This window comes from Crinia signifera, chromosome 6 (genome assembly GCF_055691185.1).
Source record: "Crinia signifera chromosome 6, ASM5569118v1, whole genome shotgun sequence".
In the NCBI taxonomy this organism is placed as follows: domain Eukaryota; kingdom Metazoa; phylum Chordata; class Amphibia; order Anura; family Myobatrachidae; genus Crinia; species Crinia signifera.
Genome location: NC_139222.1, coordinates 206902050 through 206920558, shown reverse-complemented (window position 1 = coordinate 206920558; position 18509 = coordinate 206902050). Strand labels below are relative to the sequence as shown.

The following is an 18509-nucleotide window of genomic DNA, read 5'->3' as shown; positions in this document are numbered from 1 at the left end:
TTAGGACCCCCTATTCTAACATTAAGTCCTGTAATATTAATAAATTCAAGGACATTACATGGTCAGTAGTAGGCAGACATCCAAACATTGCAACAACAAAAAACCTTCTTCCAATCTTCTAGGATGACATTAGCTAGATTTTGGCTGCAGAGGATGTTATCAGTTCAGCCACATGAACAGTGAGGCTGGACACACATGGTGAGTGATAAGGCCTATCGATTGCTATAGATTTTATTGTATTTTAGATATACATTTCCTAAGTAATTATTTCACAATCATTTAAAAACAAACCCATTAAAATTGTTCTAGGAAATGCAATGTACGTACATACATAGACAAATAAAGTAATACTGTCATTTCATATAGCACACACTGTACAAAGCAATTTCCCATGAACCCTTCAAACCTGTGTGACTGGTGAGAGGATTTACTGTAATGCAATAGATCTCTCCAGTTCTAGAAGAGGCAGATGACATTACTGAACTTATTACGTGCCCAGCCTAGAGGCACTGCTTGGGATTCGCACACAGGACAAATATAGGACTGTCAGGATAATGTATGTGCGGAAAGGTCAGCTAAAGTGACTATGTTAATAGTTTGGGGACATTTTCCTCAGGGATTTATGTGCATTGCCATGCATATTTTACATCACTTGCTTAAAACTATATTTCCTATAATCATGAACAACCTTTCTAACTGAGAATCAGGGCAAAACTAGGCTCAATTTTGTTTTATCTCTCGGCCTGCCAAAACTGGTTAGCTGATTCTCCAGAAAATCGCCACCCATGATTATTGGGTTACTTTCAAAACGGTCATTGTGATTCAGGACCTAATTTATTAAGCCTGATGAAAAAATAGAAGGTGCTGAGTGATAAAGCACCAGCCAAAAAGCCCCTAACTGACAATACGCTGTATTTGAAAAATGACTGGCTGCTGCGTTATAATTGGCCACTTGATCACTTCACTAGGCTTAACAAATATACCCCACAGTGCTCTAACAATATGTAGCCTCTGCTTCTACCTGCACACACAATTAATATTCCACAAACTAGGTAACATGGGCCATACAGGCCCTGGGTCTAAGAACACAGGAATTAGAACTAGAAATTAAATTTTACAGTAATTCAAAAATAATTTCAGAGCTTCAGTAGGACTTCTTACACTGCACTATAGATCTCACTTTGAAGTAAAACCCCACCCAAATCTAACTCTCTCTGCACAAGTAACATCTACCCCACCTGCAGTGTACATGGTTGTGTCCATTTCAGAAGGAATTTGCCAGAAGGAGTGAACCAGAATAATCCCCACAGTTCAGACATCGCCTTTGAGTGAACAATGCTGGAGCAAGCCTGGACCGGAAATACTCACATCATCCAAGTCGTGTGGCTTCCTTGTGTGAAAGACCATAAAACCTCTGCAGACCCACACCTTTATCCTTCCAGTCCTGCTCATTTCCACACACAAACAACCACTTTTGGAATTTTACCAGAACTAATGGTTTGTACTTAGGTGTGTGCTAAGACACCCAGTTAATAACTTGCTTCATTCGGTTTAATCCTAAAGCACAAGTTCTCAAACTCGGTCCTCAGGACCCCACACAGTGCATGTTTTGCAGGTCTCCTCACAAAATCACAAGTAAAATAATTAGCTCCACCTGTGGATCTTTTAAAATGTGTCAATGAGTAATGAGTGCACCTGTGCACCTGCTGGGTGACCTGAAAAACATGAACTGTGTGGGGTCCTGAGGACCGAGTTTGAGAACCCCTGTCCTAAAGTATCTGGGGTCTGTCCTTGCCCAGCCGATTTATGGCTGTTAGCCAGGAAGGATAGTTGCCTGCCGAGGGATGCAGTACAAGAGCTACACTAATTCTGGGCGAACAATTTTATGCCAACACTAACCGTTTACTACAATAAAAGGAAACATTACATTTTTCATAATAGGAAAAAAACTTCTTACAAAGCAACAGCATCAGTGCATAATCTAAAACCACTGGAGAAAACAAAACTATTCCGATCCACAGGCATAATCCATAATTCCATCCTTCTGGCTACTGATCAACTTTACAGGAGCTATTGCTGGTGCTTATCACTAGCCGATGTCATGCTTTTTGCTACCCAGGGTGGTACTTGCCATAAAATAGCACATTAAAACCTGATGCATAAAATCTTTAGAAGCAGCTTAAGCCTTGTTGGGCACTATATGCTTCCGCCCCGTGGCAGAGGGGTAAATTGCCCAAAGAAGTGTAGTAAGCCAGTTCTGTGCCCTCCTTACCAAGTCCCAGCACATTCCCCTGCACTTTAGCTGTCTTGATCATCAACTGACACAGCACCAAACCATGCCCCCTTAGTGAGGCAGATCTGAAAAATGCCTCCCCTTGTGCTGTGTGTTGCAGTATGAATACCGGCCCTAGCCCCATCTCCTTGCATTGTGTTACTAAAGCTAGGTACATACTGGAGCGAGCAATATCGGAATGAATCACTATCAGCCCGGATCGCCCATACAGACTGAAGCAAAATTAATGAAGGATAAATCGATCACTGCATGGTTTCGCTAGGTTTGATGTGCAACACATTAAACCTAGCATAATTGCAACTAATCTCGGGAATGCAAATACACACAGGGCAATGCGCTGGTCCGATCCGCCAGACTGGATGGAATATCACTCAGTGTGTACCCCGCTTATCACAGAGAGGGGGCTGAGCTCATAGCCTTCTTATCTCTGGCCTTGCACTGATGCAAGCAACACTGAATACAGGCAAATAGAAGTATTTATGTCGGTAACTGCAACAAGACAACTACAGTCTACATGTGACCCTCAATCAGACTCAAGGTGTGTAGGAACAATGAAAAGAATACTTATGGAAATCGAGAAACAACTATTTGTCCTAGAACCCATGACAACACCTTCAGAAGAGGCAGAACAAGAGCAGAGTAGTTACTTGCAAGGCTGGATATTACTCCTCTGTAGAGCAGATGCTCTTTGGCCAAATACACTGAGGCAATGTGTACTCTGTACTAAGGTCATACATATCTCACAAATAGCAATATAGATCATTTAGGCCAAGTATGTCCAAACTGTGGCACTCCAGCTGTTGTGAAACTACATATCCCAACATGCCTTGCCATAGTTTTAGTATTCCCTAATAGCAAAACTATGACAAGGCATGATGGGATTTGTAGTTTCACAACAGCTGGAGGGCCATAGTTTGGACATGCCTGATTTAGGCGCTACTGAACTGAATATACATACATACATACATACATACATACCTGTTTATTCGATCTAGATCTATCTGGTGTTCTTTCATTTTCCGCTGATAGTGGTTTTGAAAGTCATCATACTTCTTCTTCTCTTTCTGAATCTCTTTCTGGAGTTTCTCAACCTGTATCTTTAGGTCGCTGATTTCAGACTGCTTTGCGTTCTCTACAACCTTCAAACGATTGTACATGACCTCATACTGTTCCAGCTCACGGTCTCTTTCCTGGAGCACTCTGAAGTTGTGGGTGAAATCCTTTTTGAGCCTATCAAATTTACCATTTTGCTCTTGGAGGTTTTTCTGTGTGTCCTTATGGCTCTGCTGGAGAAAGAGAATCTGCCGTTGTTGAAGTGCTTTCCACTCTTGTTCCTTCTTAGCGAGCAGCTCGGCTAATTCTAGCTCTTCTGGCATCATCCTGTGGTGTGCAGTGGACAAAGCGCTGGTTAGAATAAAACTATTGAAATAATTGTAATAAAAGGCTAAACTCGAGTTGACATTTAATGAGATGAGATCTCAACTTTTGCGATTTCTAGAAGAAAAAAAAATTTGCACCTGCGATGTGCCACTGATGGGCTGCACGTACGACTTATCTTATGTGCAGCCTGTCCGGCCTCCGGCTCTGGTGCACATCGGATGTCATACACATGCGATTTTGGCCGATTTTACCCAATTTCTGCCTGATTCGCACAGTGTATAGACCTTAACACTGAGAACAATGGGTAGCTGGCTCAGGTTGGGATAATTTGGTCTACAGCATGATGGTCGACAGTCATTAGGTCAACATGGATCTAGGTTGAAAGGTCATTAGTTCGACAGGTCATTATTTCTACAGGTCATTAGTTCGACAGTCAAAGGGTTTTTTTCACAGTTTTTTTACCTGAATGTCAACACAGTCGACAGTTTAAAGTGCACCACTGCGCTCGCAATGCTTCAGGCACGGTGCCTTGGCACACTATTTTATTCTCCCACACGCCCTAGTGGATGGTAGGGCATGAAATACTGCCTGTCAGCACATGTCGGCTCAAAAAACAGTAAAAAAAAAACATGTCGACCTAGACACTTTCGACCTAGAACCATGTTGACCTTTTCCCGTGTCGACCTAATGACTGTCGACCATCATGCTGTAGACCAAATGACCACATCCCGCTGGCTCCACATCATCAAGTGCTGATTCTAGGGATTGATAAAAGACGTGGTAGCAATAGATCAGGACAGCTGAATGTAGAAATGTAGAAGGGAAATTGTTCAACGAAGGTGGAAAATTGTTGAAAATTATCAGAACAGAGGTGTATGTGGGTATGAGAAAGCTTTGTAGAGTTAGCAAAGCAGACAGATGAAAGGGATGGGATCTAAACAAAGCCTGGAGAAAACAAATCAGGGGCTATATTGAGGAGTATAGCAACCAATCAGATTTTTCTTATTATTGATTTTAGCACCTTCTAGAAGATAATAGATAGTATCTGATTGGCTGCCCATAGCAACATTCCATCTTTACTAATACTCCCATCTTAGTAAATTAACCACTAAGAATCCAAAAGTACTGGCTGACAAAGGACATTACAGAGAGTAGTTTGAGTATCCATGGTCTCCTTGAGATGCCAAACAGGATAATATCAGAGACTATGAAATGAGGTAGCCAGGCTGAGAAATGTGCAAGGAAATGCTGTAATGCACTACAGGTTGGGAATATGTGTAGAGAGTTGATTTGGGTAGGGTATGCTCAAACTGAAATCTAAATACCAGTGTAAAAATAAGCAACCAGTATTTATACTGCACAGAAACAAAATAACTCACCCAAATCTAAAGGGGTGCACACACGAGTCACTGAGGGAGATATTGACTAAGCAATTTTGCTTAGTTAAAATCACTGCTGGAGAGAAGCGGCAGTGATACCCAGCAGCAGCCCATGTGCACAGCCAAAAAGACACTGCAGGGTCTAGACCAGGCATGGGCAAACTATGGTCCTTCAGCTGTTGTGAAACTACACATCCCAGCATGCCTTGCCATAGTTTTAGCATTCCCTAATAGCAAAACTGTGGCAAGGCATGATGGGACTTGCAGTTTTGCAACAGCTGAAGGGCCATAGTTTGGACTTGCCTGGTCTATACAAAATATTCTTGTCTCTAGTGTCTATTCAGCCGGGTGATAGCGACGCCGCGCATCGCTATCACATACTTTGTAAACATGGGGCGATTTTGCCTAACCTTTGTCGATGTTGTCGAAATGGCTTAAAAAAAGAGTTGCTCCGTGTATACACCCTTTAACGCTTTCTGCACATGTTACATTCCATCTGAGGTGCTGCATGGTTTTGTCCATTTGAGAAAGATTTTGCAATCATGTCTGAATCAGGCTCTGTATCACAGAAATATACAGGAGGAGGGAATACAATTTGGATTTCAAGAACTTAAAGAATGTAAGTTACAAGAGCAGTTGGTAGAGCTGTGAATGCGCAGCAGAGGTCTGCAGGTGTGGAGGCCAAAGTGTGAATAGGCTGCAGGTGAGGAGGTGTCTGAGTTTGTCCAGATTTATTATAAAATTATGTGCAGGTTGACATATCTCAGGCGTTGATAGAATGTGACTGAATATGTTCAGCGGCTGATTAAATTGCGTGTCTCTGAAAGGTGATATGGCCTCCCCACACATTTCTCCTGAGAACAGTATGCTATGTAGGCTGTTTGCTACAGAGACAACTTCTTTGAATACAAGTCTTGCTGACAAGTGCCAAGAGCAATATATTTCCACAGCAATAGTCACTACATGTTGCATGAGAAATGTGAGACTGTACCGTTCCATCAGCCAGGACCTGGATGACTCAGATACAGTGTCTAAGTAGACAGTCAAAAGGTCGACTTTTACAAAGGTCGACAGTCAAAAGGTACTGTGGGGCAGATTTATTAAGCTTGGAGAAGAGATAAACTGGAGATAAAGCGGAGAAAAGGTAAAAGGAGATAAAGCACAGCCAATCAGCTGTGTTTGAAAAAGACAGTTGGGAGTTGATTGTCTGGTGCTTTATCTACTTTTACCTTTTCTCTGCTTTATCTCCAGTTTATCTCTTCTCCAAGCTTAATAAATCTGCCCCAGAGTGACAAAAGTTCGACATGGGTTTGTCACAATTTTTTCTAATTATTTTGACTTTTTCATGCTTTACCATCCACATGGACACTGATTGGGAATGGTAAAGTGTGCCCAGTGCAGAGAGTAACCTGGCCCAAAGCATGGTGAACTAAGTCATACGAGGGAATGCGCTACTCTAACTGGGGGTCCACATGGTGAGGTGTCAACGTTGACACACAAAAAAACCTCATGAATGTTATAATAACACCACCACCCACATGCAGTAGGGTAACTAGAAATTTTGTAAACCCCCCCCCCCCCTCCAAACAATATTACAGCTCCTCCTCCTGCTGTTGGGGATGACCCAGCTCCTCCTCCTCCTTCTGGGGATGACACAGCTGCTCCTCCTCCTTCTGGGGATGACACAGCTGCTCCTCCTCCTTCTGGGGATGACACAGCTGCTCCTCCTCCTTCTGGGGATGACACAGCTGCTCCTCCTCCTCCTGCTGCTGGGGATGACACAGCTCCTCCTCCTCCTCCTGGGGATGGCACAGCTCCTCCTCCCCCTGCTGCTGGGGATGGCACAGCTCCTCCTCCCCCTGCTGCTGGGGATGGCACAGCTCCTCCTCCTGAAGCCATGCTGTATGCTTTATTAGCCTCTGATTGGTCCAATGTCCTGTGCTGCGGATTTCAGTGTAGTCACTTCTGCATTGTTTAAAGGCTGGCTAATGGACTCCATTTGCTGGCACATCACAACTGCAATGTGTGATGAGGAGAGAGGATGATTGCCCCATGGATGTCCTGAGGATGCTCCTCAGCGACCCTGCCCTCTGCTGCTCCTCAGTGGAAGGAAGAGGAAGGCTGCAGGGAAGGAAAGGCCCAGTGCAGTGTAATGAGGTCACCATGTCTGCAATGGAGGCAGAGGATTCCATATGGATGTCCAGACCCATTGGAATCTGCATTGAAGTCTGGAGTGCTGTATAGGTTTTTATATACAATAAAGACCTGTGATTGTATCAGGTCCAAGACGAATCTTTAACAGCTAAATTGTAAATCAGACTATTACTCAGGGGTTCCCAAACTTCTTGGAATCACGGCTCCCTGGAGTATCAGAAATTTTTTCGTGGCACCCCAAGGCCAAAAGTTTCTTATTGAGTACAATATATATTAAATGAAATAGTGTTTATATGTGATCCATAGGTCCAGTTATGTTGTGAGGGACAGTATTCACATCGGTTTGTTCACATATTGTATGATTGGACGCCACAAGCACTGATTTTTCTCTATTACATTGACCATAAATAAAATTAATTGGTTCTGGACCACAATTCCAGGGCACCCCTGCAAGTGCTCTGAGGTACCCTAGGGTGCCACGGCACACAGTTTGGGAACCACTGCTATTACTATTGTATTATCTAATGGTGGCTAACATAAGAATGCCACAATCAATTGGAGAAAAAACATTGAAAAACAATCTGCTTTCGATGTCTATACTTTATATTGGAATGCCTTATCAAAATGATGATCCACATTAGTGTGTGGATAGGGCAGTACACTGCAAAATGAGCCTAATTTGCACGTTAACCACATGCAATGCCAATATGCAGTAGGCCGTATTTCAAGTACTGCGCAAGCATCTGAGTAATAGTGCGCATGTGTCCTGATAGTTACCGCAAAGTGATGTCAGATGTATTTGGACTCAGGTAGTAGGATTTTTCTGGAAGATAAAACGGAAGTAACAAAGCAGATGTGGGCATGCCACTGACAGTGGCTGGTCTAAAGATGACACGTGACACATGATAGGACTCCCATAGAGTCACATGATCGGACTCCCATAGAGAAATAACAGTACCCTACAGGATATAGAGACCGGACCAATGAGGAACGGGCAGTACACCCGGAAGTGGCTTCATGTACACCCGAGCTGTCAGTTCACGTCCGTACCGGAAGTGACGCGGACGGAACTACCGGAAGTGACGTCGCGGCTGACCGCGGACCCGGAAGTCCGGTAATCGGCGTTTAGCCGCGACGTGATTACACCTGATTGGGGGACACTTATAATAAATACTGGGATATGCAGGCACCCAAATCACACCTTGAAAAAGGATCCAGGCGGATCCGAAACGCGTCGGTGAGAGCGGCTGTGTGCGGACCTTGGAAGGCACTTACCTGCAGGCCTGGAGGCTGTATGAGACCCGGGACCCATACTGGCTTTACCCATGCCTGTTTGAACTGTATTTGCAACACAGTTCAATTACATCTGGTAATTACCCCTTTCAAAGCTGCTGCACAGAGTCACTTTATTTGTGTGCCATTCTATATTTGCTTTGATGTTTTTATCCGCTTCTGATGTTTTTACTTGTTGATCCTTATTAAATACAATCTATGCGATGATATTGTATGCAATTGTCTTACATGTGGAAATTGCTCTGGAGATGATATAAGGATCCAAGGTCATATTGGTCTACGACAGAAGCTACTGTGGACATATACCATAGGGAAGTAAATCATTCCCTCATATTATTTAGCGCTGGTAGAAGGGTTTATATCTCTCTTTTCTTGCACGTATTTGTCTTTCTGGGATATTGAAGAAAAATCCCATTGGATATTCACCCTTTCTAGCTGCTTAGAGGTTGCGCACTGTGGTATACGCTGCCCATTGTGATTAGGGTTGCATGTCACGTCAATAGATATTATGTGCTGCACATAATATTTATTGAATTGCATGAGCTATGGCATGTGGTTAAAAATTATGTGATCGGCGACTGGCAGTGGATTCGGGATTCTGGGGCTGGAGCGTATTGCTGTGAAGGAGTGCTATCGGAGTCGTCAGAATTAAAAAAAAAAAATTTAAACAATGGGAAGTTCTCTGATTGTTTTTTCAAATTCTGCCGCGGCTGCTGAGCCCCGCTGCCGCCAGCACTCCTACGCTACTCTGCTGCCCGCCGGCAGCCCACTTTCAGCACCCAATGTATCATTGCAGATGGCATGCGACATCGGGTGCTGGAAGAGGGCACTTTTGTCACCATAAGATGCGATCAGATGGTGCGCATAAGTGTATGTGCACTAATAGTCAGACATTTGTGCCTAGTTCCCCTCCACCGAAAAGACCCAGATGTGACAACATGTGAGGGCGGAAGTTGTTTGATCATTTGTATTTTGTCTAAACTAGGTTTGGTGCAGACTTTCTTTTATTTTTAGCTGCATTGGATGCTTTCCACACTTCAGGAACGGTGGCTTGCGAATACTATTCCCACTCTAAGAAGACATGGACCCAGTGCATGATAGGAAAGGTCCATCTGGCGAAGGGGATGTAGCGCTACCATATTTAGGCGCAGAAAGTGAAACGGTTACTGTCATATAGGGCCAATGCAATTGTCCATGGTGCATTGCACTGCCAAATGATGATGGTGCATGTGGGTTGCTGTTTTGTAGAACTGGCTATGGCATTGCCAAAAGACACAGATGCAGCTGTGTGTGATTCTAAATCAGGCCCAATATGACATACAAAGCGCTTTATATCTTGAACAATAAGCAGAAACCTAAAGAGGTGCATGATAACAATAAAATTTTAAAGTATTCCATAACTTTCTGCTTTGCATAGTGGAGAAATTAGTTACATTTACTATGCACAACATATCTAATTGTAGTATATTAAATATTTGAACATATAACGTCTATAAACTGTACAGAGACGTGATACAGTCAGAAAACATCAGTTTCAGTTATAGATGCAGCCAGAGCAGTAGTATCTGTATCCATTAGAACACCCAAACGTACGAGCTCACCTCTACAGATCGTGTTCCCGCAGTTTTAAAGTAGCCGCTCTGATCACTGACACATTCCTGTTTATGATTTCAGGCTGCACCGCCTCGTTCAGGCCTCGTCTCTATAGCAACCATAGCGCCGATGCAGGCCTCGCAAGCTACCGCGGGCCGCGTCTCCATAGTAACAACAACTCCAATCCAGGACAGGTCTCACTGTTGCTCCATGGTTGTGACTATATGCCCTTCGTGGAAAGGAGGTGATCCTTATGGTGAAGGGTAAATAGCTATATCACTAGAGAGCAGGCTTATTCCCCTTCACCGTAAGGACTTTTATGCCCCTAGTGGTCAGATCCTGCATACGAAGGGAAATTAGCCAGCTCTATAAAGATAATGCTATATTCCCTTCGCCATAAGGATATTATGGACCAAAAGATGTAAAGACCTTATGGCGAAGGGAATATAGCCAGCTTTACAGTGATAATGCTATATTCCCTTCGCCATAAGGATATTATGGACCAAAAGATGTTAAGACCTTATGGCGAAGGGAATATAGCCAGCTTTACAGTGATAATGCTATATTCCCTTCGCCATAAGGATATTATGGACCAAAAGATGTTAAGACCTTATGGCGAAGGGTATATAGCCAGCTTTACAGTGATAATGCTATATTCCCTTCGCCATAAGGATATTATGGACCAAAAGATGTTAAGACCTTATGGCGAAGGGTATATAGCCAGCTTTACAGTGATAATGCTATATTCCCTTCGCCATAAGGATATTATGGACCAAAAGATGTTAACACCTTATGGCGAAGGGTATATAGCCAGCTTTACAGTGATAATGCTATATTCCCTTCGCCATAAGGATATTATGGACCAAAAGATGTTAACACCTTATGGTGAAGGGCATATAGCCAGCTTTACAGTGATAATGCTATATTCCCTTCGCCATAAGGATATTATGGACCAAAAGATGTTAACACCTTATGGCGAAGGGAATATAGCCAGCTTTACAGTGATAATGCTATATTCCCTTCGCCATAAGGATATTATGGACCAAAAGATGTTAACACCTTATGGCGAAGGGAATATAGCCAGCTTACAGTGATAATGCTATATTCCCTTCGCCATAAGGATATTATGGACCAAAAGATGTTAACACCTTATGGCGAAGGGAATATAGCCAGCTTTACAGTGATAATGCTATATTCCCTTCGCCATAAGGATATTATGGACCAAAAGATGTTAACACCTTATGGCGAAGGGAATATAGCCAGCTTTACAGTGATAATGCTATATTCCCTTCGCCATAAGGATATTATGGACCAAAAGATGTTAACACCTTATGGTGAAGGGTATATAGCCAGCTTTACAGTGATAATGCTATATTCCCTTCGCCATAAGGATATTATGGACCAAAAGATGTTAACACCTTATGGCGAAGGGAATATAGCCAGCTTTACAGTGATAATGCTATATTCCCTTCGTCATAAGGATATGGCGAAGGGAATATAGCCAGCTTTACAGTGATAATGCTATTATTCCTTCACCGTAAGGACCTTTATGGTCCCATAGATGTTATGTACTTATGGTGAAGGGGAATAGGCCAGCTTTCTAGTAATAATGTTATTTTTGTCACCATAAGGATCCTTATGGTGAAGGGTATTTAGCCAGCCTTACTTTGTCTATGCTATTTTCCCTTCACCATAAGGACCCATAGATGTTAGGTCATTATGGTGATGGGGAACAGGCCAGCCATTTAGTGATACTGCTATTTTCCCTACACCTTAAGGCAGGGCTTGACAAATTTCTCTCAAAACTAGGAGCCAGCATGAAAGTAGGAGCCAGACACACTAAAACACTTTATCACCCCTCCTCCAAAAAATGTTTTTGCTTCATTCTAGAAATGCTGCATTTATAGCTCATCTCAATAATTTAGTTGACATTACCTATTCTGTTACCAACATTAATAATTACTTGTTTGACTACTAGGCAGGGAGTATTGGCCAGGGGAGGATTTAAAAAGGTGGACTGCCATACAGCGTACTCATGGAGGCTGTTTTGATGGCGCTGGGTTCCACAGCTGTGACTGCCGCACTGTGAGGGTGGCATATGAGGGCTGGTAGTGGCCGCAGCCAGGAGAATGACAGCAGCAGCGCATGATGGACTCTGGGCTACTAACACCGGCTGTGCACAGGTGCTCACCCCGACTCCGGCGGCAGACAGGGCGCAGCTCCAGATGACCCGCTCCCAGGAAACCATGGTGGGTTCCAAATCTCCCAAACTATACATCACTTCTCCATCACTGCATTGCTGACATCCAGCTGTGCCAGAGTGATGCTGCCAGTGCACTACATCCATTGCCCAAATAACTTTCCCTACTTTCTGGACACTCTCCTGCACCCTGATCCCTCTTTCTGTGTTCCCTGCATACATTGATAAATGATTGTCCCTACTTTTTGGACACTCTGGTCGGTCTTCCCTAATGATTATCCCTACTTTCTGGGCACCCTTCTGCAACCTGATCCCTTGTTCACATTGTCCCTTAATAATTATCCCCTTTCTGGGCACCCTCCCCCCTGTGGGCAGCTTCCGACTGGTCACCCCTTGCCCTCCCAGGTCCCATTGGCTGGTGCATTGCGCACAGAGTAGGGGCACCATCTGCCATGACACAAGCAGATAAAAGCCAGGGATGGGACAGCCTCAACGGCATGGCGGGCATTGTGTATCTCCCCGCTCACCTTTTCCAGTAGGGGTGCAGGAGGAGAAAGCCACCCGCCGCCGATGCCCGGCACGCACTCATCGTCTGCAGCCTGATCTGGCAAGCTCCCTGGGATTACTGGGCTGCACAGCCCCCCTGTCCCTGGTGCTCATCTTCCCTGCAGAGCACATGCCTTCCATAATGCGGGACGAGCACTACCTCTACTGGACGCCAGGACGGTCATGGACAGTGGCAGGTGGGGAGTTTGACTGGGGCAGTACACCTGTCAAACCGTAACGCAGGTGTCCTAAGGACAGAAACCTCCCGTGGAGCAGAAGAGCATCACCGCTGATACCATTCACCAGCAGCAGGGTCCTCCGCTCTAGCGAGCCGCCTGCTCATCATCCTCCGGGTGCTCCTGCAGGCGCGTGTGCTGGCTGGAGGTTCATAAGAGCCGTGCCAACACATCAGGGGCTTCCAGGGATTGGGGGTGTGGCAGGCCCCAGCGTCTGAGAGCGGAACGCTACTCAGAAGGATCCCCTTCCCAGATGCTGCAAGGAGTTCACCTACGAAGGGGCTACTATTGTCAGCTGGACCGTAACACTGGGTATGTGGGCTACAATGTTATAAAAGGAGCTTAGAGACACTGCCACGTCTCCACAGGATCTGGTCGCCAGGAAGGAAAATCTGGTCGCCATGGTGACCTGGCTCCCGGAGTTTGTCGAGCCGTGCTGTAAGGACCTTTATGGTCCCATAGATGTTAGGTCAGGGCTGGGCAATAGCGGCCCATCAGCTGTTGATGAACTACACATTCCAGCATGTCTTGCAGCAGTTTTAGCATGGACACATAGCAAAACTGATGCATAGCATCCTGGGATGTGTAGTTCATCAACATCTGGATGGCCACTATTGTCCAGCTCTGTTAGGTCCTTATGGATGGGCCCAGGAAAACACTGGGCGTTTCCATGGGAATGCAGACAGGCACTTGCCTTCTGGGGGTGGGCAGCTGATGTCACAGTACATTAGCCACCTCCCCATTCTCGGACCCAAATGCCACAAGTCTAGGTCAGCCCAGATTGACTTTGGTTTGCAAGCAGGGGAAAAAGTAATTTGATGGTTGGCAACCATGGTAGTTAAGCTACCCTGCAAATGGATGTTAATGCAAAACAACCATTTGCAAAGCTGCGGGGATGGTACTTGTTTCCTAGAATGGCCACAATCGGGCCGATCGCATGCCTTAACTGTAAGGCATGCGATCGTCGCGATGTCCCCGATTTTGTGTGAATCACTGGGCTATTTGCCGGTGAAAGACGAAATCGCATTGATCGCGGCCATTGGAATCAATGTAAAAAGCCCCAAAACCCCACATTTGTATAGGAAACCCCCCCCCTGATGGTTGTAAATGCCCCTCCATTGTTAACGCCACCCCACTATTGACGCCAACCCGAAGCGTGGCGAGCCGGCGGTACGCGTCTTCCGACCTTTTCATACCCCCACTATCCACGTCAGCGTGGAGTTGAGAATAGAAAGTGTGGCGAGCGCAGCAAGCCACCGAGCCCGAAGCGTGGCAAGCGGACGCGGATACCTTCACAGGTATCCGCGTCCCCTCGCAGGGCTTGTCACGCCGATGTGGATGTATGAAAAAGGTCGGAGGACGCGTGCGATGCCATCAACGAAGTTTTTCCGACAAGATGTCTGCGACAAAAATCGTTGTGGCCGTTCTAGGAAACAAGTACCGTGTGGATTGTGGCAGTCAGCTTTGGAAGGCTCGCCAAGCAGCGAATTTTCACTGCTTAGCGAATCAATCAGAATCATATGAATTTTAAGTTACATTTTATTCAGTATTATAGGACTTTCACCCATATCTCTACTTACTATTGTTGTATGGGTGTTTTAGGAAAGTGGGTAGCACCTTCAAATTGAATTATAAGGCATTGCTCCTTCAAATATATATTATGCAATGGAATATGCAGCGCTATATAAGAAACTGTAAAGAAGTAAATTATATAGGTCGGGGCGCAGACCCCGAAACGTTCTCCTACCACCATAAATATTTGCTGCAACTATTTACTCGTCTTGTGAGTGCCGTTTGTTCCTGCACTGGGATTGGATGTATTGAAATCAATAGTCTGGAACCGCAAGCAAGTTGATTTGTCATATGGAGTGCCGGGAGAGTTAGATCTGTGTGTATATATATATATATATATAAATGTGGAGTGAAGAGGGTCTCTTGTATGAAAAATTAAAACTGGAGCAGGATTCATTCTTGTATCTGTCTTTAGCAGCCTGCCTGTACACGCAGCACGATGCGCCAATACATCTGCTGCCTATACACCCAGCACCAATACATAGGCTGCCTGTACACCCAGCACGATGCGCCAATACATCTGCTGCCTATACATGCAGCACCAATACATAGGCTGCCTGTACACCCAGCACAATGCACCAATACATCTGCAGATGGGAGTCCTATGATTTAGCGCCATCCAGGATGCTTGTTATCAATTTACAGACAACAGCATTCCGGCATCAGGCAAGCGTGGCAAAGTATGGGAGCTGGAAGCCACGGCTGGCGGAAGACAACAGCTGAATCAGCCGCATGCTACCAATGCTCCTACCAACAGCAATATGCAGGGCCTCCGTGGTCCCCTCCACTGCAACTGTGCGACTTATAATAAAGTTTGCATCCCAGACTTACGTGATGAGACCAATCACCCCAAACCTGTGCCCATGTGGGTTCCACCAGAGCAGGGCCATGGGCAATTGCCTTAGTGCAACACAAGACCAGGTGTGACATTCCATGCACAATGACCCAGTATCAAACTGTCCACAATAACTTTCTATTACATTGGCCACATGTAGAAAAAAACATAAAAGTGATCTTCCATCATAATATCCCAGAGTTCTCTCTAAAGGGCCGTACACATGGAGAGATTTGTGCCTGAGATTCATAATGGGAGCGTCTGTGAGAGATTTCAAATCTCTCACAGAAAGTGTTTCGGCAAATTCAGGGGAATAAAGTCTCTTCATATTGAAATAATGGTTTGGAATAGAGCCTGGGGAGTGACATCTTCTTTGTGTAAAATAGAAAAATAATAATAGAACAAGCATAGGGTCCGCCGTCCGCCCCCCCCCCATCATATTCCACCCCGGGCTTTTGGAGTGGTCCTGGTTCCCAAAATACAGAGGAGAAAATGAATAGGGATCCCCCCGTATTTTGGGGACCAGCACCAGTCTCCACGCTTGATGGAGTCCCGTAGCCAAAGCATTACCCACCCTATCTAGTCAGCCCAGGCCGAGAGTTTTTGGTAAGGTGGGAACTCCCCTGGGCGGTGGGTGCAGGGTTGATAAAGCTTGTTTAAACAGTAATATTGTCTTTTACAGTAGGACTACAGGTCCCAGCAAGCCTGTCCTACATGCTGGTACTTGGGAGAACCACAGGTACCAGCATGTGGGGCATTAAAAGCCCACCAGCACCTATAGCTACCTGTAAAGGAAATATTAAAATAAAAACACAGATTTGTAAATATTTTATTAAACTGCATCTTGTCTTCACCCAGGGGAGCCTATGCCCCCCCGGGCTTCCGCAGAGTCTTCACCTGGGGCGGCCTTTTAAGCTCTTTTGCATGGCTGCTGCTTCCCAGGGCTTCAGCCTCTTCCTCTGTGTTCTTCGCCTGGGTGCGGGGCCTTTTGAGCTTTTTTTTGCATGGCTGCCACCTCCCTTGGCTGGTTCTTCTGGAGCTTTTCTCTGCTCCTCCACCATCGGACTGGCTACCTACTGTCTGGGGCTGGCTAATACAGCCAGCTCTAAGGGTCAGGGCATTGACACAGCAAGCCGTGATTGGCTGGCCACGACTGCAACCAGGGTGAATGGGGTCTAGGTTCCGTGAGTGGGGGAGGGAGATCTACACACAGCGGTTTATATGCATTTTTTGAGTGATTTAGTAAAATAAACCCTGTTTGTGGCGCCCATTACCTAGAGTGATACACTAAGTGTATGTGACCTGAGAGGGTCACCAGTGACCTGGTGTAGCTTAGTTCCACGGTGCCCGGAGCAAGGGCATGTTTCGCGTGCGCGCCCCCCCGTCGGCACATGTACCCTTGGAGATAGGGCCACACTGGCCAACTCACATGCCCTGGGGTGGTCTGGAACCTTCTGTTTCCGGGCGACACTTGGTACTGCGAGCAGGTGCTGGTTATATAGGCTGGGTGCGGGGCCTGGAGAGGAGAAGTTCCTGGTCCCGGGAGAGGAAGCCCGGGGTCGGGGGTCAGTGCAACAAGGAGGAGAATGAAGCTGCCCGGGGAGGGGCAGGAGGAGGAAGAGCAGCAGTGTGGCCAGCAGCGCATGAGAGGAGTGGGAGGGACGGAGCGGAGATTGACAGCTCCAGTCCCCAGCACCAGCGCCCGATACCCGGGCCGGCAGCCGCATCACCACACCAGTCCACGGAACCTTTCTGCGGTCTGATGATGCCAGGTGCCGTGGAATGGTGCGGTGATGCAGCTGTCAGGTATCGGGCGCTGCTGTCGGGTGCCAGGACTGGAGCTTTCAATCTCCGCTCCGTCCCTCTCTCTGCTCTGCTCCCACGTGCTGCTGGCCACGCTGCTGCTCTTCTTCCTCCTGCCCCTCGCTATGCAGCTTCAAGTTCACTCTCCTCCTTCTCGTCGTCGCGCTGACCCACGACCCCGGGCTTCCTCTTCCTCTCCAGGTACAATGGGAAGCCACTTGCAGTCTTGCACAGAGGGGAGCGGGCGAGCAGGGCGGGGGAGCTGGCGGCAGAGCTCCGGCACCAGATGACATGTCGGCGACCGGAGCTGGTGCTCCACTGGCTCCGCCCTAGCTACGCCTCTGTCTGTGAACAACGTGTAGATAGTTTCACAAGGGAGACTGTACCTGCACTCTGGTAGCTCTGGCCTCGTGCTGCGATTCCTGCTGATCAGAGAGAGGCAGTAACAGGATAGTACAGCTTCCTGGGCAACAGATCTGCAAGCGATTGGCACCCAAAGCTGGAGGACGTTCAGCAGGCTAAGCACCATCCCCTCTGTGTTGGTCTTCCCCCACTGGAGCAAAAAGATCCCCATTAAAATGGATCCCAAGAAATCCAGGCTGTGCTCAGGCCCCAGTGGTCTAATGGAGTCCCTGCCGCAAGCAGCATTGTCCACCCCAGCTGCTGCGGCATACTCCCATCATGCGCAGCAGCTGTTTGTGCTCTCACAGAGAACCTTACCTTCTCCAATGCTCTGGCCAAGCTGCCTGGGGGAGATGTCTGGCAGTGCTAGGCGCTGTGTCTCTCCCCCGCCGAGTACCCCTCTGACACAGGTCGTGGGGGAGTTCCGGCACGGCAGCTACATCACTCCCGTCGTCAATGATTGACAGCGGGGGCGGCTCAGTGTAAAAAAGAAAAGAAAAAAATATATATTTTTATTAGCTTCTTATGGGATTACCTCAAAGAGGATCCGGGATTGGAAAATTCTCAATCCTGGGATCAGCATCCATAGTTGTGTCAGGGGTGTCTCATACCCACCCCCACACTGGCCGACCCGCACATTTACTCACATTAGCGGAGCGGGTGGCTGGGAGAGGAGTGGGTTCGGAGGTGGACGGTGCCTCCAGGCTCATACACCTCCTCCTTAGTAGACAGCACAGCAGCCGGAGAAGAGGCAGGACGGAAAGGAGGCAGGCGGCCAGGCAGAGGAGAAGAGGTGGGCGTGCGGAGGAGAGTAGAAGGGGGC

General features: G+C 46.5%; 1 protein-coding gene across 2 annotated transcripts in view; it reads right to left on the bottom strand.

Moving 5' to 3' along the window:
• Positions 1-18509, bottom strand: part of CCDC57 (coiled-coil domain containing 57) — a 99914-nt gene that overhangs the window by 70195 nt on the left and 11210 nt on the right. The window contains exons 1-2 of one of the 2 annotated variants that reach the window (XM_083148675.1): positions 10101-10519; positions 3272-3673 (exon numbers count right to left, since the gene is read on the bottom strand). In XM_083148675.1, coding sequence (XP_083004801.1) covers positions 3272-3672 — 401 coding nt within the window. In that variant the 5' untranslated portion in view covers position 3673; positions 10101-10519. Of the gene's footprint in view, positions 1-3271; positions 3674-10100; positions 10520-18509 lie in introns of those variants that run through there. The other variant, XM_083148677.1, reaches the window with a different exon arrangement.